General features: G+C 45.0%; 1 protein-coding gene across 1 annotated transcript in view; it reads left to right on the top strand.

The window, feature by feature from the left end:
* The window catches only part of pnpla3 (patatin-like phospholipase domain containing 3), a 49263-nt gene that overhangs the window by 13192 nt on the left and 18886 nt on the right, over positions 1 to 17185 (top strand). Inside the window, exons 3-4 of the mRNA XM_055906028.1 lie at positions 6809 to 6842; positions 7092 to 17089. Coding sequence (XP_055762003.1) covers positions 16844 to 17089 — 246 coding nt within the window. The 5' untranslated portion in view covers positions 6809 to 6842; positions 7092 to 16843. The remainder of the gene's footprint in view (positions 1 to 6808; positions 6843 to 7091; positions 17090 to 17185) is intronic.

Raw genomic sequence — 17185 nt, 5'->3', positions numbered from 1 at the left:
AGGAGCACCGCCTCTGGATGAGCGTTTTCCTGTTTGCTTGTGGGGGTATACAGCTCATTGAGTGCAGTTTTAGTGCCAGTACTAACCTTACAATATAGTCTAATAAGATAATTTTAAAAAACTATATAAAACCCAAGCATTATTATTATTATTAGAGAGATGAGTTGTGTGTAGGGTGATATAGCCAAAATGTCATATCACAATATTTTTCGAATTTAATGTTTCTAGCCGTAGCCTAGCGGTTAAGAGTGTTGGGCCAGTAACTGAACGGTCACTGGTTTGAATCCCTGAGACGACTAGGTGGAAAATCTGGCTGTAGCATTGAGCAAGGCATTTAACCCTAATCACTATGGTAAAGAGCGTCTGTTAAATGACTAAAATGTAAATGAGTAGTTGTTGTGATTTATTTAGAATTCAAGGCACACTTAACCAGAATGGCTACCACAGCATTCTGCATTGATACGTCATCCCATCTGGTTCGCGCTTAGTGGGACTATCATTTGTTTTTCAACACGACAATGACCCAACACTCCTCCATGCTGAGTAAGGGCTATTTGACCAAGAATGAGAGTGATGAGTGCTGCATCAGATGACCTGGCCTCCACAATCACCCAACCTCAATCCAATTGAGATAGTTTGGGATTAGTTGGACTGCAGAGTGAAGGAAAATCAGCCATCAAGTGCTTAGCATATGTGGGAACTCCTTCAAGACTGTTGGAAAAGTGTTCCTCATGAAGCTGGTTGAGAGAATACCAAGAGTGTGCAAACCTGTCATCAAGGCAAATGGTGGCTACTTTGAAGAATCTCAAATATTAAATATATTTTGATTTGTTTAACACTTTTTTGGTTACTACATGGTTCCATATATGTTATTTCATAGTGTTGATGTCTTCACTGTTATTATATAATGTAGAAAATGGTAAAATTATGAAAAAACATTGAATGAGTAGGTAGGTTCAAACTTTTGACTGGTACTGTATATCAACCTAATTATGCAATGTTCTGAATAGCCAGCTGGCCTATGTCTAATATAATTAACTCATGTTTTTTACTGGTAATACATTACACATATTGTATGATACAACAAAGATCTTGCTGTCTTTGCTCCCTTGGGAAAATGGGATGATTGTTGTTTATTCTAGTCTGCTACTAAGGTTTTTTATTTTCTTTGAAAAAAGTAGCATAGCAAGCTACAAAGTACTTATTACTACATGCAATACCAGGTAAAAACCAGATGAAGCAATGCTGTAAAAAAATAAAAATCTTATTTTTGTTATTAGTTGGCTGAATCAGCTCTACAGCATTGGAGTGACAATAGAGGCAAGAAAAAAATTCAGGAACAGGAAGTAGTAATACTCAGTACTGTAGGCCTACCTGTTTGATGTCTAGTCCAGACTGAGGGTACTACAGAACAGCAGTAATACTCAGTACTGTAGGCCTACCTGTATGATGTCTAGACCAGACTGAGGGTACTACAGAACAGCAGTAATACTCAGTACTGTAGGCCTACCTGTATGATGTCTAGACCAGACTGAGGGTACTACAGAACAGCAGTAATACTCAGTACTGTAGGCCTACCTGTATGATGTCTAGGCCAGACTGAGGGTACTACAGAACAGTAGTAATACTCAGTACTGTAGGCCTACCTGTATGATGTCTAGGCCAGACTGAGGGTACTACAGAACAGTAGTAATACTCAGTACTGTGGGCCTACCTGTATGATGTCTAGGCCAGACTGAGGGTACTACAGAACAGTAGTAATACTCAGTACTGTAGGCCTACCTGTATGATGTCTAGCCCAGGCTGAGGATACTTGTCACGTTCCTGACCTGTTTTCTCTTGTTTTGTATGTGTTTATTGGTCAGGGCGTGAGTTGGTTGGGCAGTCTATGTTTTCTGTTTCTATGTTGGTTTTGGGTTGCCTGGTATGGCTCTTAATTAGAGGCAGGTGTTTTGCGTTTTCCTCTAATTGAGAGTCATATTAAGGTAGGTTGATGTCTACGCTGCGCCTTGGTCTACTAACTGTCCGAAAGACGACCGTTACAGAAACACCCACCAAAACAGGATCAAGCGGAGTGGAGAAGGAAGGCAGGAACAACAACAATGGGGAAAAGAGGAATGGACTTGGGAGGAGATCCTAGACGGTAAAGGACCCTGGGAAGAGCCAGTGGAGTGTCGCCGCCCCAAAGCGGAGCTGGAGGCAGCGAAAGCGGAGAGGAGGTTTTATGAGGCTAAAGCAAGGCAGAGCGGCTGGAAGCCCGAGGCTAAAGGGGAGTGTGGCGAAGCCGGGTTGGTTACCTGAGCCAACTCCCCGGGCTTACCGTGGAGTGAGAGGGCGTCGTAATGGTCAGACACCGTGTTATGCGGTAAAGCGCACGCTGTCCCCAGTACGCGTGCTTAGCCCAGTGCGGGCTATTCCACCTTGCCGCACTGGGAGGGCTAGGTTGGGCATCGAGCCGGATGTCATGAAGCCGGCCCAACGTATCTGGCCTCCAGTACGTCTCCTCGGGCCGGCGTACATGGCACCAGCCTTACAGGTGGTGTCCCCGGTTCGCCTGCATAGCCCAGTGCGGGTTATTCCACCTCGCCGCACTGGCAGGGCTACGGGGACCATTCAACCTGGTAGGGTTGGGGAGGCTCGGTGCTCAAGAGCACGTGTCCTCCTTCACGGTCCGGTATATCCGGCGCCACCTTCCCACCCCAGCTCAGTACCACCAGTGCCTATTCCACGCACCAGGCTTCCAGTGCGTTTCCAGAGCCCTGTTCCTCCTCCACGCACGCTCCCTGTGGTGCATGTCTCCAGCCCAGTGCCTCCAGTTCCGGCACCACGCACCAGGCCTACTGTGCGCCTCAGCAGGTCAGAGTCGGCCGTCTGCCCAACGCCACCTGCGCTGCTTGCCTGCTCAGCGCTGCCCGAACTGTCTGCCTGCCCAGCGTGGTCTGAACTGTCTGCCTGCCCAGCGCTGCCCGTCTGTCCCGAGCCTTCAGAGCCGTCCAGCCAGGACCAGCCAGAGCCGTCCAGCCAGGACCAGCCAGAGCCGTCCAGCCAGGACCAGCCAGAGCCGTCCAGCCAGGACCTGCCAGAGCCGTCCAGCCAGGACCTGCCAGAGCCGTCCAGCCAGGACCTGCCAGAGCCGTCCAGCCAGGACCAGCCAGAGCCGTCCAGCCAGGACCAGCCAGAGCCGTCCAGCCAGGACCAGCCAGAGCCGTCCAGCCAGGACCAGCCAGATCCGTCCAGCCAGGACCAGCCAGATCCGTCCAGCCAGGATCAGCCAGAGCCGTCCAGCCAGGATCAGCCAGAGCCGTCCAGCCAGGATCAGCCAAAGCCGTCCAGCCAGGATCAGCCAGAGCCCCTCAGCCAGGACCTGCCAGAGTCCCTCAGCCAGGACCTGCCAGAGTCCCTCAGCCAGGACCTGCCAGAGTCCCTCAGCCAGGACCTGCCAGAGTCCCTCAGCCAGGACCTGCCAGAGTCCCTCAGCCAGGAGCTGCCGGTCCTTATCCCGGTGCTGCCCCTTATCCCGATGCTGCCCCTTCATTTAGGTGGGTTTAGTTGGAGGGTGGTCATTGGGAGGGGGATACGGAAGCGGGGAGTGACTATGGTGGGGTGGGGACCTCGCCCAGCGCCAGAGCCGCCACCGTGGACAGACGCCCACCCAGACCCTCCCCTAGACTTTGTGCTGGTGCGCCCGGAGTTCGCACCTTAAGGGGGGGGGGTTCTGTCACGTTCCTGACCTGTTTTCCTTTGTTATGTATTTGTTTTAGTTGGTCAGGGCGTGAGTTGGGTGGGTTGGTCTAGGTTTCTATTTCTATGTTGGGTTTTTGTGTTCGGCCTGGTATGATTCTCAATCAGAGACAGGTGTGTATCGTTTGTCTCTGATTGGGAGTCATACTAAGGCAGCCAGGGTTTCACTGGTGTTTTTGTGGGTGTTTGTTCTTGTGTCAGCGTTTGGGCCACACAGGACTGTTGCAGGTTAGTCACGTTTGTTGTTTTGTTAATTTGTAGTGTTTGTTGGTTTGCCATTAAATCATGAATACCTACTACTCCGCATCTTGGTCCGATCCATGCTCCTCCTCGTCTGAGGAGGAGAACGACTACGACAACCTTTACAATACTACAGAACAGTAGTAATACTCAGTACTGTAGGCCTACCTGTATGATGTCTAGGCCAGACTGAGGGTACTACAGAACAGCAGTAATACTCAGTACTGTAGGCCTACCTGTATGATGTCTAGTCCAGACTGAGGGTACTACAGAACAGTAGTAATACTCAGTACTGTAGGCCTACCTGTATGATGTCTAGTCCAGACTGAGGGTACTACAGAACAGTAGTAATACTCAGTAATGTAGGCCTACCTGTATGATGTCTAGTCCAGACTGAGGGTACTACAGAACAGTAGTAATACTCAGTACTGTGGGCCTACCTGTATGATGTCTAGGCCAGACTGAGGGTACTACAGAACAGTAGTAATACTCAGTACTGTAGGCCTACCTGTATGATGTCTAGTCCAGACTGAGGGTACTACAGAACAGTAGTAATACTCAGTACTGTAGGCCTACCTGTGGCCAGACTGAGGGTACTCCAGAACAGTAGTAATACTCAGTAATATAGGTCTACCTGTATGATGTCTAGGCCAGGCTGAGGGTACTACAGAACAGTAGTAATACTCAGTACTGTAGGCCTACCTGTATGATGTCTAGGCCAGACTGAGGGTACTACAGAACAGTATTAATACTCAGTACTGTAGGCTGACCTGTATGATGTCTAGTCCAGGCTGAGGGTACTACAGAACAGTAGTAATAGTCAGTACTGTAGACCTACCTGTATGATGTCTAGCCCAGACTGAGGGTACTCCAGAACAGTAGTAATACTCAGTACTGTAGGCCTACCTGTATGATGTCTAGGCCAGACTGAGGGTACTCCAGAACAGTAGTAATACTCAGTACTGTAGGCCTACCTGTATGATGTCTAGGCCAGACTGAGGGTACTCCAGGACAGTAGTAATACTCAGTACTGTAGGTCTACCTGTATGATGTCTTGGCCAGACTGAGGGTACTACAGAACAGTAGTAATACTCAGTACTGTAGGCCTACCTGTATGATGTCTAGGCCAGACTGAGGGTACTCCAGAACAGTAGTAATACTCAGTACTGTAGGCCTACCTGTATGATGTCTAGTCCAGACTGAGGGTACTACAGAACAGTAGTAATACTCAGTAATGTAGGCCTACCTGTATGATGTCTAGTCCAGACTGAGGGTACTACAGAACAGTAGTAATACTCAGTACTGTGGGCCTACCTGTATGATGTCTAGGCCAGACTGAGGGTACTCCAGAACAGTAGTAATACTCAGTACTGTAGGCCTACCTGTATGATGTCTAGTCCAGACTGAGGATACTACAGAACAGTAGTAATACTCAGTACTGTAGGCCTACCTGTATGATGTCTAGGCCAGACTGAGGGTACTCCAGAACAGTAGTAATACTCAGTACTGTAGGCTGGCCTGTATGATGTCTAGTCCAGGCTGAGGGTACTCCAGAACAGCAGTAATACTCAGTACTGTAGAGATTGGGGGGGGTAGAGATTATGAGAGGAGGTAAATAGAATCAAGAGGAAAGGGTAATGGGTAGTTGTAATCAAGAGGAAAAGATAAATGGTTAGACTTTAGTTAAAATGGAATATGACACCAATGAGGGAAATATTCACAGCCTAAACCAAACCATGCTATGTTACCAAACTGTATATCTCTTTCCAAATCTTGTCTTTCTCAATGTGCAACGTGTCAGCTTTTAGCATCTCCTACTGTCTGTGACAGAGACTTGCCCTACATTAGCCTAGGACAAGAGATTTCACAGCTATGCCAACCTCACACCCCAAATGATCTAGTTGGCTTCCATGACCATTCTCTTACAAGGAAACAAACACTGTTTCTGGGAAGTAGAGATCAGATACTAGACAGCCTGGTTACCCATCATTGTGCATATAAGCGCCAGAGGAAATGACACATCACATTAAATCCCATAGAACCAGCAAGCCCCACAGAATCAATGCATGCAACACATTACAATTAACAATCATGTCTCTCAGTAGTTCTGATGTCTTTCTGGAAACCAACTCCCAGAACAGAGCCCAGTGGCACTGACCACACTCAAATAAAATAGGAATTTCAAGATAGTCCAACAGTTGGCTACACTAGAATTGGCTTCATGTGATCGAGGCTTATGAAGTAATGACAGGCAACATCATGTCCCGCAAAATGAATGCCTGTCTACCATAACCATGTCTAATACTGGCTTTAGGGACATCATGTTTTGTGCTTGCACTGGGGACAAGATGTACAAAGCTTACAATATAGAGTCTAATAAGATCATATTTGGTTCCATGATAAATGCTATATAAAACCCAAGCATTATTATTATTAGTAGTATTATTAAAGAGGTAAGTTGTGTGCAGGGTGATATAGCCAAAATGTCAGATCACAATATTTTTGTAATTTAATGTTTCTAGCCGTAGCCTAGCGGTTAAGAGCGTTGGGCCAGTAACTGAAAGATCACTGGTTTGAATCCCTGAGACGACTAGGTGGAAAATCTGTCTGTAGCAAGGCAAGGCATTTAACCCTAATCACTATGGATAAGAGTGCCTGTTAAATGACTAAAATGTAAATGAGTAGTTGTTGAGGGGTTGGGTTAAATGCGGGGTGCACCCCTACAGGACTCCAACTGTCAAAATGTTCACTCCCTTTCCCTCTATACCTGTTCCCACTCCCTAATCACCTCTCCTCTGCATTTGTCCCTCCTGTTTCCCCATATCAGCAGCACATCAATCCTACGTGCATGATATGATGATGTAAGTGCCTTTATGTTATTATATAGTCTTGTAGATGTAAGTGTTAATCATGTAATATATCTATACCCCTCAGTTTATGCTAGTGATTATGCTAATGCTCTGTTCTAGTTATGTTTAGTCCTGGCAGCCTTCTAAAGTTTATCGATGCTATATGTCCATTTCCTTTAGTCACCTGGCACTACTTTATCATTTCATGCACATTTATGTTAATGTGTTCCTAATGTTTCCCTTTTTGTATCTCCCTTCCAGACCACCACTTCCTTCTTACCCCCACACGGCTCTATTTCCATGTTACGACTTGTTCACGGAAGAGAGAGGCCTGTTCTAATTAGCCATGTAGCGTCTTCCAATAACCGTGTGAAACGGATGGACGGCAGAAAATTGTTGAAACTGAGAAGTACTGTTGGCTGCAACTGTGTTAAAGGGAAATAAATTAAACAGCGTCTACTTCATATCTATCATCTCCAGCACCACCCCCAACAATCTCAATTGCGATAAGGGTCTAAAATCATAAAGCCTTCTACTTTCATATCAAATCAAAAATAATCGTACAAATGCAAAAAATACATATTTCCTGTACAGTGTTTAAAAGAGACATTTAAAAAAAAATCAGCTGCATTATCTCCTGCATCACCCCAACATCAACATGAAAATTGCACGTTTCTATGTTTTGTAGTAAAAAAAATAGAGGAAGATAACCAATTAGTAGGCAATACCTACTCAAAACTGGTTAAAATCACACAATGCACACTAATGTCATTGGAAACACTTATCTTTGTCCACACTGTTGATTTTATGTGCATTTTACATTTACTGTACTTTAGGCCGCATTTCTTGATGATGAAATGTTATACTCTGTATACATTCAGTGGCATGATAAGAATATTCCTGGAAAATGTGGTGTAGACGCAACGTAAGACGAAAACATGACAAGGGTTTGAGTGAGAAGACTAACTGCTGTAACCAAGTAACCACACAGCTCTCCAAAGTGTGCACATTTAAGTCATTTCAAAGCGCTTTCATGACTCAAACAGTCTTAAACTCTGAGGTGCTTTTTTGAGCTCCTAGCTGTGTCATCGAGGAACTAGAGAAGGCACACTTGTAGTTGTTTTGTTTGGAACACAACCCTGCATCCCCACCAGCACACAATTACTGTTGATGTTTACACAATCCAAAAACGGTCCATTATAAATCGCAATCTGGGTCAGGTGGGCATGATTTGAAAACCTGTTCTATTGCCAACATGACTTGCTAAGGTATAAAATACAATATTACAGTGTTATTCTTTCCCAATGCAATTCAGGGAAACAATCATTCTGGTGCGCATGGATAGGAGTCATGAGTGCATTATGAGTCGTGTGCTGCGCAAATTTTCTTCACTGTAGACAAACACAGGCTCATTGTGTTCAGGATAACACAGAGTATAATGCCATGTCATCTTGTAACTGTACATCAAACATAGAGACATTGATATTGATCTCATCCCGTCAGTAGATGATGCCTGGTTATTCTTTAAAAGTGCCTTCCTCACCATCTTAAATAAGCATGCCCCATTCAAAAAAAATTGAACTAGGAATAGATATAGTCCTTGGTTCACTCCAGACCAGTCTGCCCTTGACCAGCACAAAAATATCCTGTGGCGTTCTGCATTAGCATCGAATAGCCCCCGTGATAAGCAACTTTTCAGGGAAGTTAGGAACAAATATACACAGGCAGTTAGGAAAGCAAAGGCTAGCTTTTTCAAACAGAAATTTGCATCCTGTAGTACTAACTCAAAAAAAGTTCTGGGACACTGTAAAGTCCATGGAGAATAAGAGCACCTCCTCCCAGCTGCCCACTGCTCTGAGGCTAGGAAACACTGTTGCCACCGATAAATCCACTATAATTGAGAATTTCAAAAAGCAATTCGCTACGGCTGGCCATGCTTTCCACCTGGCTACCCCTACCCCGGTCAACTGCCCGGCACTCTCCACAGCAACCCGCCAAAGTTCCCACCATTTCTCCTTCACCCAAATCCAGATAGCTGATGTTCTGAAAGAGCTGCAAAATCTGGACCCCTACAAATCAGCCGGGCTAAACAATCTGGACCCTTTCTTTCTAAAATTATCTGCCTAAATTGTTGCAACCCCTATTACTAGCCTGTTCAACCTCTCTTTCGTATCGTCTGAGATTCCCAAAGATTGGAAAGCTGCTGCGGTCATCCCCCTCTTCAAAGGGGGTGACACTCTAGACCCAAACTGCTACAGACCTATATCTATCCTACCCTGCCTTTCTAAGGTCTTCGAAAGCCTAGTTAACAAACAGATTACCGACCATTTCGAATCCCACTGTACCTTCTCCGCTATGCAATCCGGTTTCAGAACTGGTCATGGGTGCACCTCAGCCACGCTCAAGGTCCTAAACGACATCATAACCGCCATCGATAAGAGACATTACTGTGCAGCCGTATTCATCAACCTGGCCAAGGCTTTCGACTCTGTCAATCACCACATTCTTATTGGCAGACTCGACAGCCTTGGTTTCTCAAATGATTGTCTCGCCTTGTTTACCAACTACTTCTCTGATAGAGTTCAGTGTGTCAAATCGGAGAGCCTGTTGTCCAGACCTCTGGCAGTCTCTATGGGAGTGCCACAGGTTTCAATTCTCGGGCCGACTCTCTTCTCTGTAATCATCAATGATGTCGCTCTTGCTGCTGGGGATTCTCTGATCCACCTCTACGCAGACGACACCATTCTGTATACTTCTGGCCCCTCTTTGGACACTGTGTTAACTAACCTCCAGACGAGCTTCAATGCCATACAACTCTCCTTCCGTGGCCTCCAACTGCTCTTAAATGTAAGTAAAACGAAATGCATGCTATTCAATCGATCACTGCCTGCACATGCCCGCCCGGCCAGCATCACTACTCTGGACGGCTCTGACTTAGAATACGTGGACAACTACAAATACTCAGTTGGTAGAGCATGGCGCTTGCAACGCCAGGGTTGTGGGTTCGATTCCCACGGGGGGCCAGTACAAAAAAGTATGAATGTATGTACTTGTAAGTCGCTCTGGATAAGAGCGTCTGCTAAATGACTTAACCTAGGTATTTACATTTACATTTATCTCAGCTCACTGGTCACCATAGCAGTACCCACCCGTAGCAAGCGCTCCAGCAGGTACATCTCACTGGTCACCCCCAAAGCCAATTCCCCCTTTGGTCGCCTTTCCTTCCAGTTCTCTGCTGCCAATGACTGGGACCAACTGCAAAAATCACTGAAGCTGGAGACTCATTTCTCCCTCACTAGCTTTAAGCACCAGCTGTCAGAGTAGCTCACAGATCACTGCACCTGTACATAGCCCATCTGTAAACAGCCCATATATCTACCTCATCCCCATACTGTATTTATTTATTTATCTTGCTCCTCGGCACCCCAGTATCTCTACTTTCACATTCATCTTCTGCACATCTACCATTCCAGTGTTTAATTGCTATATTGTAATTACTTTGCCACCATGGCCTAATTATTGCCTTAACTCCCTTATCTTACCTCATTTGCACTCACTGTTTATAGACTTTTTTCTTTCTTTTTTCTACTGTATTATTGACTATGTTTTGTTTGTTCCATGTGTAACTCTGTGTTGTCGTATGTGTCGAATTGCTATGCTTTATCTGGGCCAGGTCGCAGTTGCAAATGAGAACTTGTTCTCAACTAGCCTACCTGGTTAAATAAAGGTGAAATAAAAATAAATAAATAAATAGAGATCATAAACGTTGGCCTAGTTGACTTGTTTTATGATATAGAATTGTGAAGTGCACATTTCGACTTCTTTGGCTTGCTTGTATGACAATTAAAGCAGCACTTATTATAATCCTCAACGTCTCATCTTTCAAAATACAGTCGTGGCCAAAAGTTTTGAGAATGACACAAATATTAATTTCCACAAAGTTTGCTGCTTCAGTGTCTTTAGATATTTTTGTCAAATGTTACTATGGAATACTGAAGTATAATTACAAACATTTCATAAGTGTCAAAGGCTTTTATTGACAAGAACATGAAGTTGATGCAAACAGTCAATATTTGCAGTTTGGACCCTTCTGTTTCAAGACCTCTGCAATCCACCCTGGCATGCAGTCAATTAACTTCTGGGCCACGTCCTGACTGATGGCAGCCCATTCTTGCATAATCAATGCTTGGAGTTTGTCAGAATTTGTGGGGTTTTGTTTGTCCACCCGCCTCTTGAGGATTGACCACAAGTTCTCAATGGGATTAAGGTCTGGGGAGTTTCCTGGCCATGGACCCAAAATATCGATGTTTTGTTCCCCGAGCCACTTAGTTATCACCTTTGCATTATGGCAAGGTGCTCCATCATGCTGGAAAAGGCATTGTTCGTCACCAAACTGTTTCTGGATGGTTGGGAGAAGTTGCTCTCGGAGGATGTGTTGGTACCATTCATTATTCATGGCTGTGTTCTTAGGCAAAATTGTGAGTGAGCCCACTCCCTTGGCTGATAAGCAACCCCACACATGAATGGTCTCAGGATGCTTTACTGTTGGCATGACACAGGGCTGATGGTAGCGCTCACCTTGTCTTCTCCGGACAAGTTTTTTCCCGGATCCCCCAAACAATCGGAAAGGTGATTCATCAGAGAAAATGACTTTACCCCAGTCCTCAGCAGTCCAATCCCTGTACCTTTTGCAGAATATCAGTCTGTCCCTGATGTTTTTCCTGGAGAGAAGTGGCTTCTTTGCTGCCCTTCTTGACACCAGGCCATCCTCCAAAAGTCTTCGCCTCACTGTGCGTGCAGATGCACTCACACCTGCCTGCTGCCATTCCTGAGCAAGCTCTGTACTGGTGGTGCCCCGATCCCGCAGCTGAATCAACTTTAGGAGATGGTCCTGGCACTTGCTGGACTTTCTTGGGCGGCCTGAAGCCTTCTTCACAACAATTTAACCGCTCTCCTTTAAGTCCTTGATGATCTGTTTTGTCGTATGTGTCGAATTGCTATGCTTTATCTTGGCCAGGTCGCAGTTGCAAATGAGAACTTGTTCTCAACTAGCCTACCTGGTTAAATAAAGGTGAAATAAAAATAAATAAATAAATAGAGATCATAAACGTTGGCCTAGTTGACTTGTTTTATGATATAGAATTGTGAAGTGCACATTTCGACTTCTTTGGCTTGCTTGTATGACAATTAAAGCAGCATTTATTATAATCCTCAACGTCTCATTTTTCAAAATACAATCGTGACCAAAAGTTTTGAGAATGACACTATTAATGACAAATATTAATTTCCACAAAGTTTTCTGCTTCAGTGTCTTTAGATATTTTTGTCAAATGTTACTATGGAATAGTGAAGTATAATTACAAGCATTTCATAAGTGTCAAAGGCTTTTATTGACAAGAACATGAAGTTGATGCAAACAGTCAATATTTGCAGTGTTGACCCTTCTTTTTCAAGACCTCTGCAATCCACCCTGGCATGCAGTCAATTAACTTCTGGGCCACGTCCTGACTGATGGCAGCCCATTCTTGCATAATCAATGCTTCAGTCCTGTGTCTTCTTCACAACAATTTAACCGCTCTCCTTGAAGTCCTGGATGATCTGATAAATGGTTGATTTAGGTGCAATCTTACTGGCAGCATTATTCTTGCCTGTGAAACCCTTTTTGTGCAAAGCACAAACGGCACATGTTTCCTTGCAGGTAACCATGGTTGACAGAGGAAGAACAGTGATTCCAAGAACCACACTCCTTTTGAAGCTTCCAGTCTGTTATTCAAACTCAATCAGCATGACAGAGTGATCTCCAGCCTTGTCCACGTCAACACTCACACCTGTGTTAACGAGAGAATCACTGACATGATGTCAGCTGGTCCTTTTTTGTGGCAGGGCTGAAATGCAGTGGAAATGTTTTTGGGGGATTCAGTTAATTTGCATGGCAAAGAGGGACTTTGCAATTAATCTGATCACTCTTCATAACATTCTGGAGTATATGCAAATTGCCATCAAACAAACAAAGGAAGCAGACTTTGTGAAAATATATATTTGTGTCATTCTCAAAACTTTTGGCCACGACTGTACAATGAGTCCTTAATGTACAGCATTTCCCTCACTCAGACAACAAAAGATTTGCAAAAGTTGCCCATTTAGCAGGAGGGACGGGGGCAATAACTTGTCGCACGAGGTGCTCAAGTTCAGAATGGCTGTCAGTCAAAACCCATACAGCGCTTTGAAGGACAGAGCCTGAGGTCTAATCCAGGCACTTGTCATCTCCCGTCTGGATTACTGCAACTCGCTGTTGGCTGGGCTCCCTGCCTGTGCCATTAAACCCCTACAACTCATCCAGAACGCCGCAGCCCGTCTGGTGTTCAACCTTCCCAAGTTCTCTCACGTCACCCCGCTCCTCCGCTCTCTCCACTGGCTTCCAGTTGAAGCTCGCATCCGCTACAAGACCATGGTGCTTGCCTACGGAGCTGTGAGGGGAACGGCACCTCAGTACCTTCAGGCTCTGATCAGGCCCTACACCCAAACAAGGGCACTGCGTTCATCCACCTCTGGCCTGCTCGCCTCCCTACCACTGAGGAAGTACAGTTCCCGCTCAGCCCAGTCAAAACTGTTCGCTGCTCTGGCACCCCAATGGTGGAACAAACTCCCTCACGACGCCAGGACAGCGGAGTCAATCACCACCTTCCGGAGACACCTGAAACCCCACCTCTTCAAGGAATACCTAGGATAGGATAAAGCAATCCTTCTGCCCCCCCCCCTTAAAAGATTTAGATGCACTATTGTAAAGTGGCTGTTCCACTGGATGTCATAAGGTGAATGCACCAATTTGTAAGTCGCTCTGGATAAGAGCGTCTGCTAAATGACTTAAATGTAAAATGTAAATGTAGGTCTGACATCATGTATAGCATGTTACTGTTCAGCCACAATTCTCCAATTAGGCGTTTCAGTGCCCAAATTCAGTGCCCAAATCAGCCATTTTCAACCCGTATATGAGTGTAAAGGGCTACATGTAACAACAAAACATTGTTTATAAAAAGCAACACTATAATTTGTTTACAAGCATGATTGCTGTACTTTTAGTTCATGGTTTACGCAGCTTGTTGGCCTTTAGCCAATCTGTGTTTCAAACGAGCTCAAAGCACCTGAATAAATCCAACTGGTATTGTAACGGCTGTCGTCGGAAGAAGGTGAAGACCAAAACGCAGCGTGGTAAGTGTTGGTCATATTTAATAGAAACTGAACACTAAAAAGCAAAAACAACAAAGTGACAACCTGGAGGGAGGAGACGGAGAGACAGCCTGGTGCATGGGGCTGCCACAGGACCCACCAGGCTGGGGAGACCTACAGGAGGCCTGGTGTGTGGAGGAGGCACCGGATGGACCGGGCTGTGGGGGAGCACTGGAGCTCTGGTGCGCAGCCTTGGCACCACTCCTCCAGGCTGGATGACCACTTTAGCCCGGACCCTCCAGAGTGCAGGCACAGGTTGAACCGCTGCTGCTCGATACCACGCTGCTTGGTCCTTGGTTGGTGGGTGATTCTGTAACGGCTGTCGTCGGAAGAAGGTGAAGACCGAAACGCAGCGTGGTAAGTGTTCGTCATATTTAACAGAAACTGAACACTAAAAAGCAAAAACAACAAAGTGACAACCGAAACAGTTCCAACACACACTAAACAGAAATTAATCACCCACAACACAAAATGGGAAAACAGGCTACCTAAGTATGGCTCCCAATCAGAGACAACGATAGACAGCTGCCTCTGATTGGGAACCATACCAGGCCAAGCACATAGAAAACCAACAACATAGAAAAAAGAACATAGACTGCCCACCCTAGTCACACCCTGGCCTAACCAAAATAGAGAATAAAAAACCTCTCTATAGCCAGGGCGTGACAGGTATTTACGACTTCACAACTGGTAAATTCCAACTTCCCACTTGGTTACGAACACAGTATTACGAGACCCAACTCCTAAACCTTTACCAATCTCAATTCCAAGCCCTCCCCCCCATGTGCCTGTCAGTTGGCATTGATAGGAGTGATGAGAAGAACCTTCTTCCCACACCAACTGAAATGGGTCAGGTCATACAAAAACTACACAGTGGACCTTTAAGGCACACTTACAGAGAAAAGAGTCAGGCTTGGCAGTTCAACTCTGCCATTGTGTCAGCATTTTTGTAGGGTTCATATAACAAACCTCACTGAACAGTTACAATGCATTTTTTAAGTTTGGGCAAAGATCACTGGGAAATATGCAAATACTGTGCAATGACAGGCTAGTTCTTTTTGGCCACCAAACATGTTTCCCATATTTCACTGGCCATTCTGAAACGTTCTATTAGTTGTCTTCAGGAAAAGATCAAAATAACATCAACCTGAGCTGCTGCCACGGGACATTGTCTTTCTGAAGCAACTATAGACCTACACCAGTGGCGGTCGGTGCTGTTTAAGATTAGGGAGGACAGTCATTCATATTCAATTCAACCAGCTCAATGTAACATCGATAGGTTTAGGCTACTACTCTAATTTCCCCTATACCCTTCATGAGGTTCCTACAACCTAGCCTACGAATGAAAGTTTGTAACGTAGGTGCTCAAGCTGACAGACAGTGACACATTGAATACCGCCTTGCATCTAGCTGATCTACAGTGTAATCATTAGGCCAAACAGTTGCAAGCAAGAGTTTCTATTGGACATATTCAAGTAGGTTTATCCCCGTTTCGTTCCATTTAGGAAACTTTTTTCAACAGAAGCGGCCGAGTGAATACACCACTGATCACCCGCACACACAATTCACTTTCATAGCAGCCACATACGAACAGCATCATCACTTTGCTCGTTGTATAATTCCTTCTCGCATCTACGCGCTCTCCTTCTCTCACCTTTTCCATTTGCTCATATAGTTCAGTGCACAACACAACAGCTGTCTGTGACCAAGCGAAAAAACCTTTCCAAGCCAAACCTTCATACAGTACCATAACCGCTAACCATTACACACAGCCTACATCATTGTCACCATATTAGCTAATGTCATAGTTAACATAGCTACTAGAACTAATGTGTTTGTTAACCCGCTAAAATCACGCAGTACAGCAAGCAGTTTAGCAGTTACACCGGCGGGACCCGACAGCCTTATTCTAAAAATGTATTAAAAAAATTAAAAATACTCATGAATCTCCACACAATACCCCATAATGACAAAGCAATGTACTGTATCTCTCTCTCGCTCTGCTGCTTCTGTTCAAAACTGGTCAACTATTGTCTTTCTCTCTCTTTGAGTCAACTACTCACCACATTTTATGCACTGCACTGCTAGCTAGCTTTAGATTAAGCTTTCAATACTAGATTATTAAACGGTTGTTTTTGTATTGTTTATTGTTTTTGTCAGCGACATCCTAATAAAAAGGAATATGTACGCTCACCACGCTGTGCTTTGGTCCACTTCATTCGACGGCTGTGACACACCCAGAGGATGGAAAATATCTGTTCTCTGGTTACACCATGGTGCTACCCCAGAGAGTGCTGTTGAGGCTACTGACCATTGCAAAACAGTGTTTTTTAATCAGTTTATGTGGTGACTTCAATATTTGTAGTATAGTTTTATCTAAAAAGGAAAACTTTTTAATTGATCACTATTTTCATTTTTATGAAAATCACTGAGTAGGATGGTCCTCCCCTCCCTCCTTTGAGGAGCCTCCGCTGATACACCTAAGATCCTGCATTCTCAAGCCTTCAGCTTGCTGCATCTCAGGGTAGTGAGGGTACTGCACTAACATATTGCATAGCATCAACACTTGCCAATATTGTTAACCTGACTTGGGATACGTGACAATCCATATGTAGCTACTTCTGAGGGAGAAGTTGGCGATCTCCTCCATCTTTCCTCTGCAGAAGGGTGGAAGTCGTACTCCATCAAACTCAAAGTATTTGCTCTCAAACTCAAAACGGACACCCAACGAAAATATCTTCATAATCAATTCAACGGTTATAATTAGATTTGTTTTGAGAGAAATAATGTGTTTCCTCTTGAGTATGGCTTGGCTAGGACGTGATAGTGCACGAGCGAAGTACTCCTTGACCTTCAGGCTTCAGCCAATCACGTCGTCGCAACGATGTAATTTGATGCGATCATGGAATGCGCGCGCCTCCTGCTCAGCTTCAGCACCAGCTCGCTGTGGCGGGGTATGCGCGTGCTCACTAGTCTCTGTAGCCGGAAGAGGAATGCCTTCAAGCATACATGAAGCATTCAAGCTGATGCAGGTATGCCTGTTGTTTTTGGAAGACCAAATCAACAGATTAGGTTTTTCAATATACTTGAATGGCATCAGGAGCCTATAAAATGCTCCATGTTTTATC

This window comes from Salvelinus fontinalis, chromosome 39, assembly GCF_029448725.1.
Source record: "Salvelinus fontinalis isolate EN_2023a chromosome 39, ASM2944872v1, whole genome shotgun sequence".
NCBI classification, from domain to species: domain Eukaryota; kingdom Metazoa; phylum Chordata; class Actinopteri; order Salmoniformes; family Salmonidae; genus Salvelinus; species Salvelinus fontinalis.
Note: the sequence above shows the minus strand (reverse complement) of the source record. Positions and strands in the feature narration are given on the sequence as shown.